This window comes from Apostichopus japonicus, chromosome 12 (assembly GCF_037975245.1).
Source record: "Apostichopus japonicus isolate 1M-3 chromosome 12, ASM3797524v1, whole genome shotgun sequence".
Classification (NCBI taxonomy): Eukaryota; Metazoa; Echinodermata; class Holothuroidea; order Aspidochirotida; family Stichopodidae; genus Apostichopus; species Apostichopus japonicus.
This window is the reverse complement of record NC_092572.1, coordinates 17,933,918-17,958,123: the sequence shown is the minus strand read 5'-3', so window position 1 is coordinate 17,958,123 and position 24,206 is coordinate 17,933,918. Positions and strand designations below refer to the sequence as shown.

At 35.1% G+C, this 24,206-nt stretch overlaps 1 protein-coding gene and 1 long non-coding RNA gene across 3 annotated transcripts in view; one reads left to right on the top strand and one right to left on the bottom strand.

The window, feature by feature from the left end:
* LOC139976768 (uncharacterized) overlaps nt 1-24,206 on the bottom strand; it is a 267,039-nt gene that overhangs the window by 173,956 nt on the left and 68,877 nt on the right. The window lies entirely within an intron of this gene.
* LOC139977471 (high affinity cGMP-specific 3',5'-cyclic phosphodiesterase 9A-like) overlaps nt 1-24,206 on the top strand; it is a 43,701-nt gene that overhangs the window by 16,666 nt on the left and 2,829 nt on the right. Inside the window, exons 2-16 of one of the 2 annotated variants that reach the window (XM_071986816.1) lie at nt 1,921-1,991; nt 2,587-2,664; nt 5,011-5,054; nt 5,299-5,354; nt 8,449-8,533; nt 10,774-10,855; nt 13,735-13,828; nt 14,812-14,886; nt 15,571-15,657; nt 18,457-18,644; nt 19,497-19,653; nt 21,665-21,781; nt 22,558-22,662; nt 23,004-23,132; nt 23,782-23,893. In XM_071986816.1, coding sequence (XP_071842917.1) covers nt 1,921-1,991; nt 2,587-2,664; nt 5,011-5,054; nt 5,299-5,354; nt 8,449-8,533; nt 10,774-10,855; nt 13,735-13,828; nt 14,812-14,886; nt 15,571-15,657; nt 18,457-18,644; nt 19,497-19,653; nt 21,665-21,781; nt 22,558-22,662; nt 23,004-23,132; nt 23,782-23,889 — 1,476 coding nt within the window. In that variant the 3' untranslated portion in view covers nt 23,890-23,893. The remainder of the gene's footprint in view (nt 1-1,920; nt 1,992-2,586; nt 2,665-5,010; nt 5,055-5,298; nt 5,355-8,448; nt 8,534-10,773; nt 10,856-13,734; nt 13,829-14,811; nt 14,887-15,570; nt 15,658-18,456; nt 18,645-19,496; nt 19,654-21,664; nt 21,782-22,557; nt 22,663-23,003; nt 23,133-23,781; nt 23,894-24,206) is intronic. The other variant, XM_071986817.1, reaches the window with a different exon arrangement.

Here is a 24,206-nt window from a genome sequence, read left to right as displayed (position 1 = left end):
ATGCAATGGAGGTAAACGACAAAGGCAAATGAATTGAATGCAAAAATGTTAACGACAGTTATCTCTATTGTATGTATATATATATATATATATATATATATATATATATATATATATATATATATATATATATATATATACATACAATAGAGATAATTGTCGTTAACAACTTCCACAAAAAAATTAAGAAAAATCTTATTCCATTCGGGAGATATCAATCAATTTAGTGTCTAAAAGTCTACATATGATACCATTGCTTTTTGTTTTAATATAACAATGATTGTTTTCCATAATAGAGATGAGTTTATAACCAATTTCGAAGCACTCTATGCATGACCTAAAGGTGACTTTGATTTCAGTGATAACAAAATAAAAGGTTTCAAATAATATATATATATATATATATATATATATATATATATATATATATATATATATATACATATACATATATATATATATATATATATATATATATATATATATATATATATATATATATATATATATATATATATATATATATATATATATATATATATATATATATATATATATATATATATATATATATATATATATATATATATATATATATATATATATGAACGTGACAATTCAGGAGAACATAAATATTTCTGAGAAGCTTAGAATTCAATGATCATCACGTACTTTTTTCTTTACTTTTCTCTTGTATTTTTATTTTTTTATTTTTTTTGTACAATTTCTACCAAGATTACTTCTCATCAATAATGTATCATTTATCGTACATTTTATTTTCCATGTGTATTTAAATTTATATTGCTGTCAAGTTGTCTAGGGCGTGGTCATTGCCAGGGGGCACAATTGTCCTTGGCTTACTGTTTTAAAGTCTTCATTCGTACATAAGTATATTTAGAAAATGAGATGACATTACTTTTGATAAATTATCTACTCCATTCTCCTTTCTATTAGTCAGACCTTATTACTACTGAAATTTTAATAACTGTCAGGTTGATTAATATAGACATGCTTAAAAACGATTCACATGGCGGTGAACTCTTCGTCACCCTGACAGCAAATTTCAATTTTGTCATCCAAAAGAAAGCTTACATTTAATTTTGTATATTAATAGCCTATTCATTTACCAGGCATCTGAATCCAGACTATTTTATCCCCCCCCCCCAAAAAAAACATATATATTCGAAAAGTAACTTGGTACTTATTGTTGAGAGCGTGAATGTAAATTATTCATATTTTATACATAAAGAATAAAACTAAAATTATGAAAACAAGAGTCTAGTCTGAATAATTTAGTGCTACACTTGGAGTCGAATTCCAGCTAGAAGCCATATCGTAGTGTCTACTTTATTATGTAGTGTATTATATGTCGAATTTGTTAGATTCTGTTGTATCGCTTTAAACTTAAACTTATCATAAGCACTAAACCTCTTCTTCCTTATTATTTTTTTGTTGAAGGGAAGGGTGTGGGTGTGGGGATATATGGCCAATACATGTTGAATATTACAATGCTTGGACAGAACAGAACGATGCATACTACATACAAAGTAACACAAAATATAATTTTAAGTTACTTTCTACCACTATTATTACGTCACATATGGTATAAAGAGTCTCGTATCGGGGAATATATTTCAACGTAATGTGATGTAAAATCTGTACACAAAATGCAGAGCGGAGTGTTTTCTAGTATTAGATAACTGTGTCCAATGTTTACGTACGCGAGTCACAGTTAAATACGTAATGTTGTACGTTCGTTTATTGTTCTTTGCATTTATGAGAAGAAAACATCCATGACGTATAACTCAAGCATGCGCATGCGCCCGAGAACCTGATACCTTTAGAGTTCCGAGTCACGATTCTACACCCAATGTTTACATTCTGTCATAACGTTTGTTTGTTTTATTATTTGTTTTGCAGATCGTTTATAGCCGACACTGTGGCTCACGTGATATTCATGACCTATTGACTGCGGCAGCAGGAGTCAGCCGGTAATGAATATTCATTTTAATATGTAACTAGGTCCAATGAAAATAATCTTTTTCTATGTTGTTTGAAATTATATCAAATTTAGGGTGAGTTTCTTTAAAGCCTTTTGACAGTATATTGGAAGATATGTATATGAACCTGGTATACATCATTTACTTAAGGTGGCTATAAGACCAGGATGTGGAGGGGGAGGGCAGGGGCAGGGATCTATCCGCCAATATTTTTCAGCTCAGCTCTCCTCCCCCCCCCCCCATAAAACAAATCATCCCACCAATAAAGCTCCTCCCCCCCCCCAAAAAAAAAAAAAAAAAAATTGGGAATTAGAGCTGCGCCTCTGTTCCTAATAAGAAAGATCAGATTAATATAGGATCATTTGTTGCTTTATAACCGCACGTGAGTGTAAATATACTAATATTATAAGGATGCTAATGATATTACATTGTCTTGCAATTTGTTACAGCGTTACTGTGGGCATAGTGACGTCATAAATTGAGCAAGAACTGGCTATATCTACCGTTAATTTTCAATACATATCATAAAATTAACATCTCATAAAATTAATTTACATTTTTACTTTTTTTTTCTCGGGTTCTTTAGATGGTCGAAGATCATACTCAGAGATATCAATGGCGCCCTCGTTTCAATATCACCCACCATGCCTGTTAATAACGAGGAGTAAGTACTAGTAAATAAAATGTATTCATATTGATTTATTCATAAATTTATTCATTGCTCCAACATATTCTATTTTATAAGTACAGTAAAGTCAATACTTATATATGTTGTATTTTAGATCCTCCTGCAAGCAGGAACTCACGAAGAAGCGATCATTGGCTTATCAAAGCCGCAAGCTGACCGATGTCGAGCTCTTAGATTCATATTTTAACGTCCATGATTATGAATTGTCAACAACTCTGTAACTGGACGACATACATTAATCTTGGAGTGACTCGAACTCGGGACCTTATGATTGAAAGGCACCGGCTTTTCTGAGTTAACACTCCCACGTTCAGACGTCACCAGCCATTCGACTAATTCTTTTCTTCTTTTTGACAGTCACAGTTCTGTATTTATTATGATATTATGGTCATCATGTAGTTGTATCTATTCTCCAATATATTTGACCTCATCTAAACTAATCTATCATCAATGGTGTATACACACAAACAAGACGATTATATAATGGACATGACAGGACGAATTGATTTCTTGTCCATTATCACAGAGCTTTTTCAAACGGAAAGAACAACCCAGCAGGAAGGATATTTTGATTTTATGATATTTTAAAATTGTTTCTTCATTACTGCATCATTGTTGTTATTCAATATCAGTATTTTCTGGAGAAAAAAATTAATACCGCGTATTTAGCATCTTGACAACCTATCCAAAACGCCTTATATATGACCGCTAAATAATATATTTTCTCTACAAAGCAAAAACGCATTTCGCAAGTGTAACTGAAGACGGATACGAAATATCGTTTTCACTTTGACCTGTTTATAAAGGTGGGGTTAACGTATATACCTGGGTACCTGCACAATGTACTGGTTCATATATCTTATTAACAAAAACCTTCACAACAAAAAGCTTAGCGTTTTGCTGGCATTTGTAATACACTAATAATGATACTAATGGTAATAATAAAGTGAAACACGATTCGTTTTTAAAACTATTCCAAGTCATAAAACCCGTTCACCATATAGACAATCATCGTTAACGCTTTACAAATTCTTATGGGTATTGGAGGTAATAGTACATATATAGAACTATACTATCATTATCGATTTAACCTTAGGCTTTATTTGATTCCGATTCACTTTGCAGAAAAAAGTGATGTTATCACTTGCATCTCATAGTCAAATTCACGGTTTAACCTCAGGCGGTTGTTTCTCAGCTGTCAATTTAATGATCGTACGATAACTGATAACTGATAACCATTAATGCAATACTTTCGTCACTGTGTTTTGATATAAAGGTCATCATATTTGCATGAAAAAATTTGTTTGCGCAAGTAAAAAATTGTTATTGCCATTTAGGACTATTCTTATTTTTTTTCCTCTTCTTCGTCTTTTGTTTATAGCAATATAATTATTATTTTTCACAAAATTAAAAAAAAATAGCCAAGACTTTTAGCTGAAAACATAATGTTCTCAGGTTAATAACCCATCTACCTGGCAAATTGAAATGTTGCAATTTCCATTGCTTTTCATGTTTTGTTTTTCCTCGAAGAAGAAATGAACAGACAACTGCCTTAAAAAAAAGATAGTGATTGAGAAAACGGTTTTAAAGATTCACCTTCACAAAATGTTCAGTAAAAAACCCACGGAGGGGAAGATATCCTAATAGTGATAATAAAGTTCCAAGAAAAACTGAAAATTTTACAAATTAAGCACAACAAACACCATAAATTAATTTCAAAACGTTTATCTTGCTTTCACACTGAATCTGCTGCATGCATTGTTCTACGTCGACACAAACGAGGACTGCAGTTTTCATGCTAAACCATTAAAGATTATAATATAACTATATGTTACCAGTTTTCAGTAAAACCCTTTAAGTTGCTCTGTTAAATTTCATCAGACAAAAGCATAAGGAGTAATTTAAAAGAGTTTTTGTTTTCTCATGGGATGACCTATCAAAGCAACGTCTCGGATTTTTCAAATGGTAAACTCCTTTGACTTTGCAGCCTATCAAGTGGTGTTGTTTGTTTTTATTTTCGACAAAATCAGTTAATACCAATTACCTCAAATATCAGAAGTTTACTAACCCAATAACAGTAAGATTCTCATAAAGCATAAAGTTATCTTGAGAACATTTTGCGTTATCCTGTAAACATAATATTATGTTACGATGTGTCAATAGCCTAACGTTATGCTTATCCTGGCAAAAACAGCCTAACCTACTAAGCCTCTTCAGAGAAGCCCATTGTTCGGCGATATATATATATATATATATGTTGATACACCTCTTTTCTCTATAAAGTAACCATGTTTCTTTCCTTTTTTTCTATTCTATTTGCAGTACAGCGTACTCAGTAGAATCCAGCACACCGGAAAATGGTGAAGGTAAGTAGGAGTATTGCAAAATCACAACAGCTATTGAAAAGTAACCTTATTGTGATTAATTGAAAAGTTTGACTTAAATATTTCTTACATCTAATATTCATCATGTAAAATGTATTCATCTTGTGAAGTCTTCAGAGTAATATACCTTAGTTACATTGTGATACCATTGTTTGTCAACATAATACAAAGTTTTCATAACAATTGATTTGTGTGATTCCATTGTATTTTTGTTTTTTTTTATCAGCTAACGATGAAATCTTACAGGGCGTGTTGTCGCATGTTGCAGAGCAAGTGACAAAGTGAGTAAACATTATATTTTAATATGACATCAATTTTATTATGTTTAATGAGCCATCATATTTTCAACTTCTTTAATATTCTTTAATATATATATATTTATATATATATATATATATATATATATATATATATATATATATATATATATATATATACATATATATATTTATTAATTTATATATATATTGTAGCAGGGACGTTTCTGTATTTGCTATTTACGATATTAAAACTGAAATCAAATTATCCACTGCTGCATGATTTAGCACGTTAGATTCATAGTGCACAGCTTACTATTTGTATCGTATAATGTTATGTCAAGTTTATATAGAAGGGAATGGGTTTAGCGATTGAACAAAACATTGTCGAAACTGAAGAACAAGATAACTAAAATGTAATCTGTAGCTTTTATTCCGTTCGTAAAGTTATCATGCTTGGACATTGGTAGGCTACTGTTCTATCTTCACTCTCCTATCCTATGTTATCCAGTGTGTGTAAACGTGACCAGAACACAGTATACTAGTAATGAATGTAGTAATGCAACATACAATCGATGGCGAATTACGTTTCCAGTTGACAGTATGTATTCATTAAACATTCAATCTACTGGTACTGGTAATGGATAAATCAAACTATTGCAAACCAAATCCATCAACAGCCGTTAGATAGATATCATCTCGACAGATTCAATTGGTATGTTCGTGTGTACGATTTATTAGGCCTTAACGTGTCAGTGACACCGAAGTGCTTCTGTCATGATTGGCGTTCAATAAAAATTAGTAGCACGATCGTCCTGGATTTGTTGCCAGGAAACGTTTCTAATCTCATTAAACTTTTAACATATCAATATATAAGACAAACGTGCAATGGCAATTCTATTGATTTAACATCATAATGTATTGACGAGAAAGATTTTTCAAGGGAGTACAAAAAGTAAGAAAGGGCAAGGAAAAAGGTTCGTGTAACACTGTCAGATGGAGAGAAAAGAGGCCTGAATTATTTCCAAGAAAATAGAGGGAGAGGGAAAGAGAGAGAGAAACGCAAAACTGGTCAGATGTAGAAACAAATTTGATTAAATGAGACCACTGGATGTGTGCTTTCATGCTATATGTACATTGAAACATTGAAAATGCAGCGCGCATTTTGTGTGGCCAACAACGTCACGTCCGAAACGAAAATAGTAAAGGTAGCATACTCCATATGAATTCCCTATTGCCTTGTAGAAGACCATCTACTAATGCGGCCTACTCACAAGTAAACATATTTCCTACGCTACTCTTTGAATGATTAAGAGTGGTTTAAGAATTGTCTGAATAATATCTTCTTTTTTCTTTATCGATCACATTTACTTCCAGTCATGCACTTAAACAGCATTTTAACCAAATACTAATTAATAGCATTACCTAAAAGCGATCCTTATTGTGTTGTAGCAGTTTGGGGGATTGACATCGACTCTGTTTGGCTTAAATACCAAAATAGCACAGATGAAATAGCTCATTATTCGATAGCACTTACTCTCATTTTCAGCATGACTACAGAAGTAGGCCAATATTTACATAAGTACTAAACATTCCAAAGAAAGCCTTGCCCTACAACTTTTTTTCTGTTTATCGCAATATAAGAAAGAAGGTGTGTCGTCCGCAAGTCACATGTACGCAAGGTACGCAATGTAGCCTGTACTAAAACTGATGGAACCACAACCAACTTCCGGTTCGGAACTAAACTCGTTCGAAATGATTCAACGATTAAACTGACTATATTCGGACACAAAACATCGCGTGTTGTAAACACAGTCGTGCTGATTATACGACTAATACAGTCCTGGCAAAAAGTCAAATTCATCTTTTATCACGAAATGGCAATTTATTGCTACGTGACATTTCGTCGAAATATGTGTTAATATTAAAACTGAATCTGCTTTATGTTAATTGTATCAGTCACTGGGAGGGAGGGGTCGCGTTTTGTCAAATTTGGCAAAGAGCCAGAAACTGATAAACCTGTTCGTAAACATTACGTCATTTTGTTTATTTTTAGCCTTGTTACTAATCTTGTCTCATTTTTGCGAGATCAATTCCACTGGTAATCGTAACAACTGTTGGTTGTCATTAAAATTTTGGGACACCGTTAAAAAGGAAACTGTCATAAAGTCATAGTTTATCACTTTTTTCAAATGAAAAACTTCGAATTTTTGTAAGTACGAAGTGTTCTGCAGGTAGAGATTACAAAAAGAAGAAGACTTAATCCATAACAACATAATTGAGAAACCTACCATGCGAAGCCTCATATTTTCCTGCGAGAAATAGCGAAAACAACCTTTGGCTAAAGTACAAGGGAGGCCAATATTAGGGAATGAGACTCCTTGTCGCTCTATTAACTTTCCTTTTCTTTAGTATTATTGCTTTTTCTTTCCTTGTACAGTAAGAAGGAATTAACTTATAAGCCGTCGGCTGAGTCGCGAAAGGGACGGGAGTTGTTAATATCTTCAGAATTCCTTAGTGACTAAGGGGATGTTGGCTTGCCTGTCATTTAGATTTGAAAATTTCATTATATAGAACCTTCCTGTAGTGAGTGGTGAAACTAACATGAAAAGGAAATGACACCTTGGAGAGAGAGTAAATTACTCCGCTGTTTCTAAGATAGAATCAGCAGATGTTTGAACAAATTTTGGGAGCAAGGAAACGTTTCTTTGCGATTAAACGAGCTGACCGCTAAGGTTGGGCCAATATATAGCGACAGAGTAAATTTCAAAACAACATTTTGACTCAATTACAATTCTTCTTTTTTTTATTTTGTACCAACAGTTCCTTTTTAATTTCTACACCGCTGTTTGCCGTCGCTACACACATATATATCTGTCGGTATTGTTTTTAGTATGCTAAATGTATACATGCATATATATATATATCTATAATGTTGTGATTTTTGCTTTTTCCGTTTCTCCCTTACTAAATTTGTGGTTTGTTTCTGATGTCCGTCCTTACGTCACCCCCTACGTCACATGTCGTCACCCTTCGTGGATGGAAATATGAATATTCATATACCGCTCCTTTACATTGACTACCCACTCTGGTGATTTTTCCGTACACGTTAACCCTGGCCTTTATTGAGCAGAGCCTTCCGGATAAATGAGATGAAGGAGGAGATGGTATCTCGACTGACGGCGATGGAGAAGAAGATAGAACGTAAGCATATCGTTAATATAGCACAAATAGTCATAAAAAAGGGATATGCGTTATAAGCATATTATTCGAATAGTACTTATATGTATAGGTTAGTCATAGAAACAGGGATAGCATATCATTTGTATAGTAAACATTTTGCGGTCACAATGGCGTCTCCTGGAGCTGTATGAGGGGGCATATCCCAAAACCGTTCGGTTTCCTCCAACCCCACCCCCACCTGCACCCCTCCCCCGTGTCCCAGATATTTGCCACGTATAAATAGACAGGCAGGAAGATACACTAATATTTGACATCAATCTACTAACCATAGTATACGTGTGTCAATCTCAAAACTCCTGCTAATTTGAAGCTGGTGTTAGTTCTGGAAAGATGACTCCCCCCCCCCAACCCCACCCCAACTAACACCAGCTTGCATTATCGTATTCTGTACTCCCATAATGTTGCTCATATTTTGATGTTGCATCCCCCACCCCCTCCCCCTTTTACACACGCTTATACACACCAATTCCCAATGTCTGTCGATGGTCAAGGAAAACATAGTACGGTCATTGAAAACCGAATGGATCATATAAAGAAGGATGGTCATTCGTGTATTCGTGTAACATACTGAATATTGTTATGGAAAGATAAAAGGATGGTATGTATATGTTTAACGTGCTAAACATATATATACTATTAAAATGTCATGGAAAAAACGAATTGAGCGTAAACAATTTTATGCGTATATAGAATAGTAATGATCAGAAAAAGACAAATGGAGCGTAAGTATGTATATGTTTAACGTGTTAAACATATACATACTATATAATGTCATGGAAAAAACGAATTGAGCGTAAACAATTTTATGCGTATATAGAATAGTAATGACCAGAAAAAAACAAATGGAGCGTAAGTATGTATATGTTTAACGTGTTAAACATATACATACTATATAATGTCATGGAAAAAACGAGTGGAGCGTAAAAAAATTCATTCGTATATAGAATAGTTATGATCAGGTAAAGACAAATGGAGCGTTAGCATGTATATGTTTAACGTGCTAAACATACATACTATTTAATGTCATGGAAAAAACGAGTGGAGCGTAAACAAATTCATGCGTATATAGAATAGTTATGATCAGGTAAAGACAAATGGAGCGTTAGCATGTATATGTTTAACGTGCTAAACATACATACTATTTAATGTCATGGAAAAAACGAGTGGAGCGTAAACAAATTCATGCGTATATAGCATAGTAATGATCAGAAAAGACAAATGGAGCGTTAGCATGTATATGTTTAACGTGCTAAACATATACATACTATATAATGTCATGGAAAAAACGAGTGGAGCGTTAAATTGTCATGCATTTATAGAATATTAATGATCAGAATAGCGTAAGTGTTCATTCGTATATGAACATGTGTTGTTATAGCGAAAACAATTGTCCGTTAAAATATATCTTTTCCAAAGTGAAATGAAAATGGAGAACAGAAACTAACTTGAAGAAATTGTAATGAGAAATGGATCTCCTTACATCTTCGTTCCTGGTTTATATAGTGTATAAACAGGTCCTTGGTGTAAACATCCATTAATGTAAATGGAAAGTAAAAGTATATAAAACTTTAAAAAAAAAATTCAAGCAAAAAATAACAAAGTGAACTATTAAAAGCCATAATGGAAGCTAGTTACTTTGTTTTTCTTTTTTTTTCTTCCTTTTTTGGGGGGGTTGGGGTGGGGGGTTAAGCTATCTTTTCAAGTTATGATGAATACATTTACTGCATTTTTGAAAGGTTGAAACTAACCCTTTGTGGGAGATACTTACCAAGCCCGGGCGCTTTTCCCATCCAACATTCTCTAGATGATTCACAGCCTTCTAAAGAATAGACGAGTTCACTCGCTATCGTAAAATGAGGGAAAGTGAAATAAAAGGATCAAACAATAACTATCCTGCCTCAGTCCTCTATATAATCTAAATAAATGTATCCCCAAACAACAGAAGTAAATCTCTGTGTCATCATTATTGTTATTGATCTGAGAGCAATTTTTTTTTCTCAAAACTGTGAGTTCTTTTTAATTTCCTCAAGCATTTGCACTTTCTTTTATGGCGCTGCTGTTCTCGATGATTCTATATATATATATATATATATATATATATATATATATATATATATATATATATATATATATATATATATATATATATATATATATATATTTATTTATATATATTATCAAGATTTACCTTTTATTGTCAGGAGAGGGGATGAAAACCGTCGAGATTGGCCAATGTAGGAAGGAATTAAACTATATCCGTGAGGAACTCTTCGCCGCCAAAAGGTAAACTACCCCGAAGATTTTGATCTACAGTCTTTTTTCGTGAAATTTATATAGTTTTGGGGGCCTAAAAACTAACCATATAATGTGTTTGGGCCAAGGATAAACATATATTACAAATACTATGAGAATATTGCTTCAAAATATTTCAGGATTAAAACGAACCCGCGATTTACAGTTACCTAGCTACGAGCCTTTAAATTAGTGACCTGCTTTGTTGCACAGTTGCGGGCAAACGCCCTATTTTTCTTTCTAAGAATGCACTTTGCTTGTTGTCTTGGTAACGAAAAGAAATTTATATATACTTCTTATCGATAATGTTTGCTTCTGAAAGGCATATTGTTAGGTTTTCCTCAGTGTGGGAATTCATCCCTATTGATAGTAGATTTCATCTTGCTTCACAGGAGAAATAGAATTTGGCGAACACATAATTTGATTAAGATTTGGAGATTACTTTATGCCACATTTCGTTCTCTGTATCTCTTAAAGTTTACTGGCATAACTTATATATATATATATATATATATATATATATATATATATATATATATATATATATATACCTATATATATATATATATATATATATTTATATATATATATATATATAAATATATATTTATATATATATATATATATATGTATATATATATATATATATATATATATATATATATATATATATTTATACATATATACCAAACGGAAGGCCCGTGCTCGAATCCCGGTGGAGGCTGGAAGTTTTTTCACTGTTCTTGATTTTCCAACTCATTATGATTTTCATTAATATATATATATATTTATGAACCTGACTTTATGAACGCCATTATGAACCTGACTTACTACATTACGTTTAGGTACATGATTTACTACATATAGCCATTGAGTGCAAGACGTACTCCCTGTTTCTATAGTATTGCAGTATAATCGTTTCTTCCTACCCCCCCCCCCCCCCATCCACCTCCTCCCAAAGCCGTTTGCAAGCCTGTAATCAAATGTGGCAAAAATAATTGCAATTTTCGATGTTTACCTACAGGTCTTCTCTGTTGCTCCCAAATAAAATAGAACGTAATTAAATGGTCACCTATGCACACAAAACAACAACAACAACAGCGACGACAAAAACAACAATAAGCTCTCTCATACCATTCACAAAGAAACTCAACGTTCCTTAATATCTCTAGCATTAAATGAGGCTTCATAGCAAAGGTTAAAGGAATTTCTGAAAACAAAATGTTTCACAAAAATAAGTATTTTTCTTATAATTTCTCCTGAGACATGTCACGCACTTTTCGTAGAATTGACCCATATATAATGCCGTAAGCATTACACGTCTTGAAAATTACCTATACTTCTCCAGGTTATTGTACTGCTGTGCAAGTTACCATCCCAAGGCCGTTCGGCTTACATTCTCAAGAGCAATAAATAATTTATTGATTTTCTTTCCAAATTTCTCTCGTCTTCTGCCATTTTATTTCTGTTTTTTTTCTTTTTATGGGGGGGGGGGAAGAGGGGGGGTGTTTTCACCACAAGCAGACAAAAATAATCGTTCTAAGAGAAAGTTAGAATGTTCTGCAGAAAGCTGCTTTGAATCGGCAAAATAAAAGAGATTTAAAATTAAGAAAAAAAAAATATGTTCGAACAATTGGAACTGAACATGGCTCTTGACTAAAGAACCATTTAAAGAACCCGTCCATCATAAACGCTGGCGGATACTGCAGATTAAGAGGAAAGTACAAGAAAATGATGGAATATTTCGTAAGCATTATTTCATGTACTCAGATGTTATTTCACGTAACATAGATTTTAAAAAAAAAAAATTGAAAATGAGTTCATTATTGTCTCAATATTGTGCACAAATAAAGTAGTTTGTAATAAGAAGGGGGGAAAATCATAACATGTTTGTTTATAATGTTACGAGTCGATTTCATGGAAAAAATGCGGCAAACCCACTTTTGTTATTTGAAATTGCAAATCCTCTTTCGCATAAAAACTAATATTACAACTTTGCGATATAATAACTGACTCCATACTATATATACCTTTCATATTTTAATTACGTTGTTACCCTGCAGACAAATTAAAAGAACCTACGTGAATATAGAAAATTACAGTTTTAGCCTCAGTCATAAAATGGAAACTATAATTTAAACATATCAAATTCAAATTTAAAAAAAATAATACCAAAAACAATTTTTTTTATAATATACCCTTGGGTACTTCTTTTTGTCTCAATAACCTAGAATATAAAAATAAATTTCTTTGGAATCAAATGCATCAAAATTCATATGACGTGCCGAAACAAAATGAGGTCGAATGTTTTGATTTATTATAATATCATAATGCAATCTCTAAATCAGTGGGAATTTCTTATGAGACTTTTCGCATGCGTAAAAATTAGGAATAAACAGATTACTAGACATACAACTCGATATAACACCATAGTTCCGAGAAAGATGTAATCTCTCTGAAAATAGTTTAATATAAGGTAAACATCTAGATTTACGTCACAGAGAGTTCCCTAAACGGTGATATTTCGTTAAATTTACACGTGGCATTAGCATTCTGTTTAGGGTTGTTAAAATCATAAACGTCTGAATAGGTCACGAGGAATCTGTCTGCTGAGTAGAAGGTTTTAGCTTGTTATTGGTCAATTTCATTGCACTCACATTTAAATATGACTAGGTAGGCCGGTGTGGGGGATAACCCTCCCCCCCCCCCAAAAAAAATCAACAACGTTGTCGCATTTACTAAAATTTAAAAAACAGAACACATTGTAGTTGAGAGATTCCCCCCTCCCACGGTCCCACCTTCTCCAACTCCTTTCGTGTTCACAGGCCGGGGTTAACATCTTTTCGACTTATTTATTTTCTTCATATTAGTCACCATGCAAGATTCTGCAAGTGCGCCGCCCCTATCGCAGACAGCGTTGAAAACCGGATTGTTTCTAAGCGGGATGTTCCTAAATACTCTAAGGTAATCATAATGTTTGTTGTTTTATTTTTTCATTATTAGATTGATGTTTTATATCAATATAAAAGATACAATTACCAGAATGTGGTTATTGAAACATTTGTTATTTATCAACCCCCCCCCCCCCCTTCTTCCGTATTTTGAAAGAAATCTATAAAAAAAAAAAAAAAAACAAAGACACTTGTTTGACTAGGAGTGAAGTAAAATATACATCTGTGGCTATATTTTTTTATGCATAATTGAAGTGCAAATCACGTGCTACTAAAATATTCTTTGTTGAGTACATGACTATAATAGAAATGCAAATTTTAAAAAGGAGTAATTTCTGGGCTAATGATTATTAGCAGTAACTTGTTTGATAAGACGGTGGTTTATTGATACATTTGGTATAATTATAAATTTCCATTTCCTTTCCTTACCTTCTTCAGATTAAGCCAAAGTGATTGTATATGACTACATTATACTATAGGTTTAATTTAAGAGAAAATGTCTTGATACTAATGTACACACGTATCGCTTTCCTCTAATTGAAATTAAAAGCACACTCAGGGATATTAGCTCAGTGGTTAATGCCGATGCCTTTCAATCATAAGGTCCCCGGTTCGAGACACTCCAAGATTAATGTATGTCGTCCAGTTACAGAGTTGTTGACAATTGACAATTCATAATCATGGACGTTAAATATGAATGTAAGAGACTGACTTCGGTCAGCTTGCGGCTTTGATAAGCCAATGATGGCTTCTTCGCGAGTTCCTGCTTGCAGGAGGGTCTAAAATACAAACATGCATACAAATACAACTTGTGTATGTTATTTGAAAATGAATCCCACAGAGATGTAGTATCATTTTCCTGTTTTTATTTTATTTTATTTTTTTATTTCAGTCTCTAACTTACGGTTAGTCTCTGCAGTGCAGTCTCTTCTTATAGTCTCACATTCATTTTCTTTCCGTTTTTTTTTTATTCTTCTATTTCTTCTCCTACTTTAGTACACTTTGTCAAATGAAACCATCGAATATCTCAAGAAACCTACTTTCGACATTTGGCACTGGGAATCAAACGAGGTCAGTATATGTGAATTGAATGAATTTTTATTTCAACCCTCCTCCCACCCGCCCCCCTCCTCTCCCATCCGCTCCCCTGTCCCTTAAAGGTTCTTAAATCCTCTCACTTACAAGAGTATCTAGAGGTTACTATATATATGAATTAAATGAACTTTTATTTCAACCCTCCCCCCCCCCCTCTCTCTCCCATCCGCTCCCCTGTCCTGTAAAGGTTCTTAAATCCTCTCACTTACAAGAGTATCTAGAGGTTACTATATATATGAATTAAATGAACTTTTATTTCAACCCTCCCCCCCCCCCTCTCTCTCCCATCCGCTCCCCTGTCCTGTAAAGGTTCTTAAATCCTCTCACTTACAAGAGTATCTATAGGTTACTGTGTTTTCTTTCCGTCGGCCAGCTGTGAAACTTGGTTAACCCGCAACATTGGCAATTTTTTTTTTTCAGATTTCCCCAGCCCAAAGAAAGGACATAATATTTCTTAAACAACAGATATTTTCAATCCGTTGTTGTAACTGACAAACGACTTTTCAAAATATTAACCTCTGCACAGATATGCTATAAGTAAATCAATAACGGAAACTAATTTTGAAATTATGAACAAGTTGCTCTTTTCAAAAATCATCATTTAAAGGAATATCTGTTTTCCACATATAATCACTTTTTGGTTCATGTTTTTATTCGTAGATGTTGTGTCTCCTGGAACACATGTACCACGAGTTAGGGCTTGTCGAAGAATACAACATGAACCCCATCACCTTAAAACGATTTTTGGTAAGTCTAAAATCTTCCTTTTTGCACAGGGCTCCCCTCCTCTCCTTTTCTTTCGCATGTATGATGATTTAAACAATACAACTGTCTATGGTTCGTTCAGTTCACTGAGAGCAATATGGAGAAGTCTGACTGCCCGCACGATGCCCCACAAAAGTAATACACCAAGACCATAGTAGAGGGCGTCAGAGGAATACACACTTTAGAGTTCCTTTATCTCTACAAAGGAACTCTAACACACTTGAGACCAGGGAATATAAGCGAGCCTGGTAATAGCCTATATGGGCTGGTAAGTAATGAATGCCTACTTTCATTGTCTTAGAATACTTAAGGGAAAAAATAAAGCCTTCAAAAAAGTCGATCGGTGACACGATCTGAGTATCGATACACCTGAACAACAGTAGGCAGTATGCTGGACTACGTGTTTTATATACAATCAAGGCTGTATGTATTACCAATGACATTACGTAATGTTCCTCCTTAGCCCTATAGCTGGTCTTTTCCCACACTTAGCCCCTCCCCCCCCCCCCTCATCTCTCCTCCTATCCCACTCCTTCCCCAAACTTGATTTCAAGTATATTCCTTAAAACAATCCCCATATTGTGTCAAAGTGGTCATTTCTTGGCATAAACATATATAGTCCATAATTTATTGTTTTCACTGTTAATCAAAAAGCATAGTTTTACGGCGGTTTGAAGTCAGTATGTCTGCTTGGACTGGAAACGACTTCTTTAAGAGCAGTTGTTTATATCTCGGTAGCAGACTATACATACGTTGTTTTTTCTCGTGTTTTAACTAATACAAATTCGTTCACTGTTGCCGGGAAAAATGCGGGTAAAGTATAGACTATAGATTAGTATATTCGATCCATATTCATCACATTTTCAACAAACATGATAAGGTTCATTAAGCGAAGAATCGACAGAGCAGGTGGTATACAACAATCTGAATCTGAAATTCCTTCAGGCAAGAGATGACAAACCAATCAGAATAAACACAAATAATATTGAAAACAAAACAGTACTTCATTACGGCCGGAAGAACTAACTAACTAAATTAGCATTCTGTTTAGTTTTTTTTTTTGGCTAAAAAAGGTTAAACTAGGTGAATAGATTTACCAAAAAGGGGGTGAGGGTTCTGTTTACTTTTAAAAAATATATATATTTCGGATTTTAATTTGCTATATTATCTGTTGTATTGTCGATTTAGGGATTAAAAGTCTGTATAGTAGGGGTGTATCCAGGACTTAGAAACCAAGGGGGTGTTGGTATGGGGTCGTGGAAGGGGCGGGGGGTCTCAGGGACCTTCCCTTGAAATAAAAAGAATGAATTTCAGACGTAAAATGTTGAATACTGAGGCAACTTTAAGGCTAGAAATTGTGCAATATTATTTAAATAGGTCTATACACGCATGGTTTTGCTAATAAGTAGTTATACTGAACTTGTTATGTGGGTTGAAATCCCCCTTCTACCCACTCCCACCCCACCCCTAGTAAAGAGGGGTGATGACTAAAAAAAAAAAATAACCAGGAAAATTTAAGAAATTCAAAGTATTGACTTAATACAACAACCTTGGACTATACTAATAGAGAATATAAATGTCACTACACTCTTAAACAAAATGCATAAATATATATTAGTGAGAATGCGCTGTTCAAAATGCATATTTTTTTCCAAGAAACCTATATAATGAAATTCAAACATCAAGTCGTTAAAGATTTCGCTTCACAAACTTATTCAATAAATTACTTTCATTCCGATGAGTGCATGCATGGCCGTGAGCGCAAGCGGAATGTATTCGTGATATATGCGCCTGTCACCTAATTACATGCGGTTGAATTGATATGTTGTAAACAGTTAATAAATATTCATGAATTTGTTTTCTATTCCGGATACCAAATTATTAAAAATTTCACTCGCAAATAAAGCGTAGGAATTATTTTGTGAAGGATATATGCGAAGGCAATGAGTTCTCTGTTCATGACAAATACACTATCTTTGGAAAAAAAACTAAATTATAAATGTAATAATAAGCTGTTTTTGAAATGAAACCGCGCAGACGACAGTGAGCAGGCGGTAGCGTATATCATGTTACTATGGTAGCAATAATGATGCTAATGTAATTAGTACCTTAAACCTTCTGTAAAGGGATCACCCCAGCTAGTAAATACATGAAACCTGTGGGGTATTATATTTTCTGAGTAGCGTTGCATCGTTTATTAGTCGCTATAATTAGAATCTAACAATCGGCTTTATTTTAGTAAGCCTATATATACTTTCGAATTGCTGATGTTTTTTTAGATGTTGATCAGAAGTTTAAAGTCTTCGTGCAAAGTGTCTTTTTCGTCATAACAAAAACAGTACTCTTACACTTTTTTCCCCTATGAAAGTCTAAAAGAGTATAAATATTTACAACGGACAGAATTGTTCAGATCCTGGTCCGGTCACGTGGCAATTCTGTCACCGTCACACCCCCCCCCCCCCCCCCTTCTTACCCGTTTCTAGTTTTTAGTCATTATAAATCATTAAATATAGTATAAAAATGAATATTTCCCGCTACCCTCTAACACGCCCCCCCCCCCCAGCTCCAATGCTGTCCAAGATCCCGTCGCCTCTTGTCAGGCCTTATAATGAAGCAGCTTTATACCCGACCAGGCATACGTTCTAGTCACCTGGTGTAATTGTATAAGGCTTTCAAAGAACGTATTATTTCCATGAATAAATATTGTTGTCTTTCTGCAAATGAAGCATCTGCAGGTAAACCAAGGTTTATTATCAATTTCTTGTTTCCTTCTTTCATCAGCTATGTGTCCAAGAAAATTACCGAAACAATCCTTTCCACAATTTCCGTCACTGTTTCTGTGTCAGCCAGATGATGTACGGAATGATTCATCTCTGTGGCCTACAAAAGATCTACAACCTTTTCGACTTAGGAATTCTCCTGACGGCTGCTGTGTGCCACGACCTCGATCATCCGGGTTTCAACAACACGTAAGTGTGTCACGTGAATAAATAAACCTAACAACAACAAGAATTGCCCAAATGCTGCCTCTCATTATTATTATTATTTTTTTTGGGGGGGGGGCTGAAAATTATTATTATCAGTTTGGCTTAAAACTCGAACTACGATATGCCAGTCCTACTGGATTAATTGTTAAAATTTTGGTCCAAAAAGTATCCGCGTAGATAAAGTCACTCATTTGGGGTTATTTCGGACAAGATGCACTGTTTACATATCTTTGTAAAGTAGATCTCGCGGCTTGTCTCGTAACATTTTACACAGTAAAAATAGGAACATCCAGGAAAATAAAACGCGTCCAAATGTTTCAATGTAGTAATTTTCCCTGTATACTATTTCTAAGCAAATGTATTTTGTGTCGATTATTTCGACCGAGGTCGTAGCTAAAATTCGACTTCATTTCTAAATTCTTACACGTGTTCCAATCGAGTAACTATTCCCCAGCCCACCCTTGCCTTATCCATTTCCGTAACCCTATCCTACCATAGCAGCTCCCCCCCCCCTCCATTCCTGTACGCCGTATCCGCACCCCAACTCCGCCATATACTTACAGCTAGCCACTGAACTACTGTACACCCACCCACCCTACCTACTCTGACATTTCTTCCCTTATTGGACCTTCTCCGTACCCCACCCAACCCCACCGCACGCTACCCGTTCCCTGTCCTGTCCTGTCCTTCCCTCCCTACTACTACCATATACGCTCACCGTGGTTACCCTGCATGCTGAACAATCAATAAATGATATTTTGGATAATGGAGTTCCTAATAATTACGAGATTTACCACTTTTCATTCTGTGTTTTTTATATGAATCATACCACAGATACCAGATCAACGCCAGAACAGAACTTGCCATCAGATACAACGATGTATCCCCACTGGAAAATCACCATTGTGCCGTTGCATTCAAGATTCTGAGCAATCCAGAGTGTAACATCTTTGCTAACGTGACGTCAGAGCAATTTAGAATAATCAGACAGGTTTGTACACATTATGACTGATAAGTATCTAAAGGGTTAAAAATACTACTTTTCGGCCCATTGTGGTAATTGTAATGCTCAGGAATTTAATAACAAATTACTCAGTAGCAAACCAATTTGCTAATATATATACTTTGCTACTAAAAACTTTAAGAAGTTTAAGATAGACACAAAACCAACCAACATCATTGATCTATGTGATAAATATAACTGTCATGAACAACTATAGCCCTAAACAGCTATAAAAAATCTCATATTATTCCATTTGAGAGATATTACAGGGCTTAATGCTCCTTGACACACTAGGCAGTAAATTTGAACAAGTCATGTAAAATCGTGCCTGCGTGACTTATGACGTCATAGGTCAAAGGTCATAGATTGTAAACCTAAAAAAAATGGTTGTGAGCCGTTTTCTGTTATAGTCAACATGTATAGAGGGAAGAGGCAACATTAAACCACTCAATATGTAGAGAATGATAAGACGAATTTTAAAATTTTTGATTTTTGATTTTGGTGTTTTGTGGGTCGAGGACAAAGGTCAACTGAGGTCAATTAGCTTAAATTGTGCGAAAAAGCGTCACGCGCTCTCCTCCTATACCGTAAGTCCGTTTAAAATAAAACTCACTGCGTGAACCAATTGGCCTACATTTTAGCAAACTCAGAAGGACAGGAGTGAAGCCATGAAGGCGATGAGATCTGTAACCCCGTGGATTGCGCTTTTAATCCTCTCTCGTGGCCGGTTAATCCAGAGGTGATGAATCTAACATAAAATAACGTCCAATGCATTTAACGCACGACTTAAACCACATCGAGAAAAGCAAGAGTTAAAATCCAAGATATCACCATGGAAACCCTGTGGCGTTGGAAACCTTTCGGTCTGCTGCGGCTTAACTAACATCCTTGCACGCGAGAGAGTTATTAACATCAGAATTAAAAATACTGGCTTTAATGTATTGAAATAAATTTGATATAGTATATTGTGAAGCAAAATCGTGATTCTCTTCCCACTCAAAGGTTTTGTGAAATATTTCCTTTTATCAAGAATAACGTCAAGTTACCTTGAAGCTCGAAGGTCTGTTACATGTTGAATTATTTTTTAATCAGTTTTAAAACAAATGAACATTGTTCACAGAACCTTCAATCGTAGTAAAAACTAGGGACCCTTGAACCTATAGTACTATTATGCAGGCTTATTCACAAATATTTCTATGGTGAGTATGTGTGTGCGTGTGTATATATATTTGTTCACTGAATGTGTAGCGATGTGAAATTGGTTTTCACAATGTGAGCAAAATACAGAAAGCTCTTAGGGTCTAAGATAACTTACTTTTCAGCCTTAAGGGGCTGAAAGAGGCTGAAATTAGGGGCTGAAACTTAAGGGGAAAATTTTCTCTTTTTCATTCCAATTGAGTGTCTGTGCGAACATAACCCGAATCACAATTAAGGTGAACTTCGAAAAGCCTTAAAATGTGAAACATAAACTCCCCTGAAAGTGTAGCATCGAAAAGACTTAAAGTACTAACTAAGCCTCAGGCCAGCTATTATACGAATGTTTTAGAGTTATTTGGTTTCATGGAGGGGTTGAAATCCTTGGAAGGCTTTCCTTTATAATATAACGTGAAAGGATGCAAGTTGTTCCTTCAAGACATCGACTGGAAACCATTAAGATATAATAACTCAAATTAAATGCCTTTCCGGAAACATCTCGGTGGTATTCAGCTTAATCAGTTTTGAGAGGTAATGTCAGTGACCTTACGATTATGTTTTTTTTTTTTAACTAAGGGTCAAGAGCTATACGCTTAGACGCTTACTTACACTACGATTATTCTCGATAAGAAAAAAAATAAATAAATACAAATTGAAAGTTCAAACTTGAAGGCACAAAGTAAACGTTTTGAAGACACCAATTTAGTAAGCTTAAACATTAAAACAACAGGCAAGTATGCTTGAAGATAATTTTCAAGTAATATCATTTAATGATATATATATATATATTGCTTTCAATCAACAGAGAATCATAATGTTAATTCTTGCCACCGACATGGCCAGACATTCTGAAATCTTGGAGAAATTTAAATCTCAGATCAAAGCCGGTTTCAACTTCAAAGATACCGAACATTTGACCTACGTAAGTAAACATGTCAATTATACGCAACGAAAAGAGCAATGTTTAGGCAGTGGGAAAACCAAAGAACGGGACGGGAGGAAGGAAGGAAGGACGGCTGGGGAGCAGCAGGCATGGATGAGGGAGCAGGGTAACGGCCCATCCTCCTCTCTTAACATGAGAAAAGGCAACCCCTCCCCCTCATTTATTCTATTTCAGGGAAACAGGGGACGTACCACCTACAAACTTTTGTCTCCCTCCCCCCCCCCGCTTCCCCTCCATCCAATTTTGAAGTACTATTATGGGTATACTGAGAAGTTTCACAAGTTACAAAACACAAATATTTCGCCCTTCCTTAAATTGTTGTTACTCCCAACTCAGTCTACGGCCTACCCCTCTCTTCCACATTTACCTACCAGGCGCTCTTCTATCTCCCGTCCCCTACCCCCTCGCCAGATTCCTTTTCTACCCCCCCCCCCCATTCAGCCTTCCTCTTCAGATACACCTGCATTCCTGTATAGCCAACGCTGGAGTTAATGGGAATCGTGTATACTTCACACATACTGATATGTATCGTGTGAAATTTTTAATGTCTCTTACCAACACAGAAATATAATTCTGGGAACTCACCTTGCATATCAAACAAAATTCTGTACACAACGTGTGGAAAATTAAGGCCTTATATTATCAAATCGGGTTAAGACTGTGGGCGTTCTGTTTTGTTAAAAACATATCATTATAAACTGGGTCAAAAAATATTTTCTTTTTTTCTCTTTCTTGATTTGTTTAAACTTTAATAGCTCAACATGGCCGTAATCAAATGTTGTGATATCTCTAACGAAGTACGTCCGATGGAAGTCTCCGAGCCGTGGGTCGATTGCCTCCTAGAGGAATACTTTAATCAGGTTAGTTTCTATTCTTATACATTAATTACATAATTCAATGCGGAAGATTATAACTAATGTTGTCATGTATAGACCCGTTACTTCTCCCGGTATACTCGTATTATGTTTTGTCTCGGCCGATTTGGCTGAGATCCTGTGTAGCATCATGTTCCCCTTCTAGGGGAAACGTGATACACACATGACGATGATCACACAGTCACAGTCTCGATGCAAGGGGACTGGACTTGAGAGCGGATCAGTCGTTCAGTTGCTAAGCTCTTTTTTTGTTCATGCCCAGGTTCTTTCTTGGGTCTACCTTTTCTTTAAAAGGTTCATTTTATTTCTTCTTTGTTTCATTATAGAGCGACCGTGAGAAGATGGAAGGCTTGCCGTTTGCTCCTTTCATGGACAGAGACAAAGTAACCAAACCTTCAGCTCAGATTGGTTTCATTAAGTTCGTTCTCATCCCTCTCTTTGAGAGCGTGGCTCAGGTATCAATTCCTTCTTTTTTCAGCAGAAAAATGAGATATAACATGCTTGTAATTGTGAGTTCTACATTTATAATCCCCTTCCCCTCCTTTCGCCCTAATTCACTTCGAAAGTTTGAATTTCGTTGGTAATTCCCCCCATGCATTAAATGCGGTGGTTTTATTTAAATTTAAAAAAAAATCCACCTCCATTTCTCACTAAATTCCTCTTAAAATGCGTTGTATACATTGTCATACAAAGTGCCACTCAGCCTTCTACACACATGGGCAACCATACTATATATATTTGTAACCTATACCTCTGACTATAATACTCGTCTGGATAGATATGTTCTTCTTTCTTACCCGAGCATTCCCCTCCCATTCCCCCACCCCTAACCCTACCCTTTCCCTTCCCCTCCCCCCTCATTCCTTCTACTTGCTCCCTATCCTGATTGTCAAGTCTCCTGATTAAGACTTCCAGAAGTATTTTGAGGCAATGGATTGGGGTTAACATTCTTGTACAGATAACGCCCCTGTCTCCGCCTATCCCCTAACCCACCCCCACCCTCCCCCTAGCTTCGACACTCCGTCCTTCTATTCTATTATGTAATATCTTCGTCGAAAACAATTAATCCTGGTTTAATGTGTTTGTTTTCCCTTTGTTTTTCAGATCTTTGATGTTCTTAATGACTGTATGATCGTTCCACTGAAAGCAGCCCTCCAAAAATATGAAGATATGAAGGATGAAGAAGAGGCTAAAATGAAAAGAGATAAATGAAAGTGTAAGCAATGAATAAATATAACCCCCCCCCCCCCACATCACACCCCCTCGAAAACAAACTCGAAGAAATACCATTGTTTCTGTCAACATTTCTAAATTCTTTTTAATTCACAATTCTCTGAAGAAAGAAATGCAAGTGTTACATTACCTGTTATAACTGTATTATACAGGGGAGGGGGAGGGGGCGGGGTGGGGAGGGGGACAAACTGTTATAACTCGGAATAAAAAAACTCGGAATACAAGCGACATTTATGAAATATGGGCTGCAATCATGGTCGGCTAAATTGCTTTCGGTCATTTGCAACCTTCGAGTT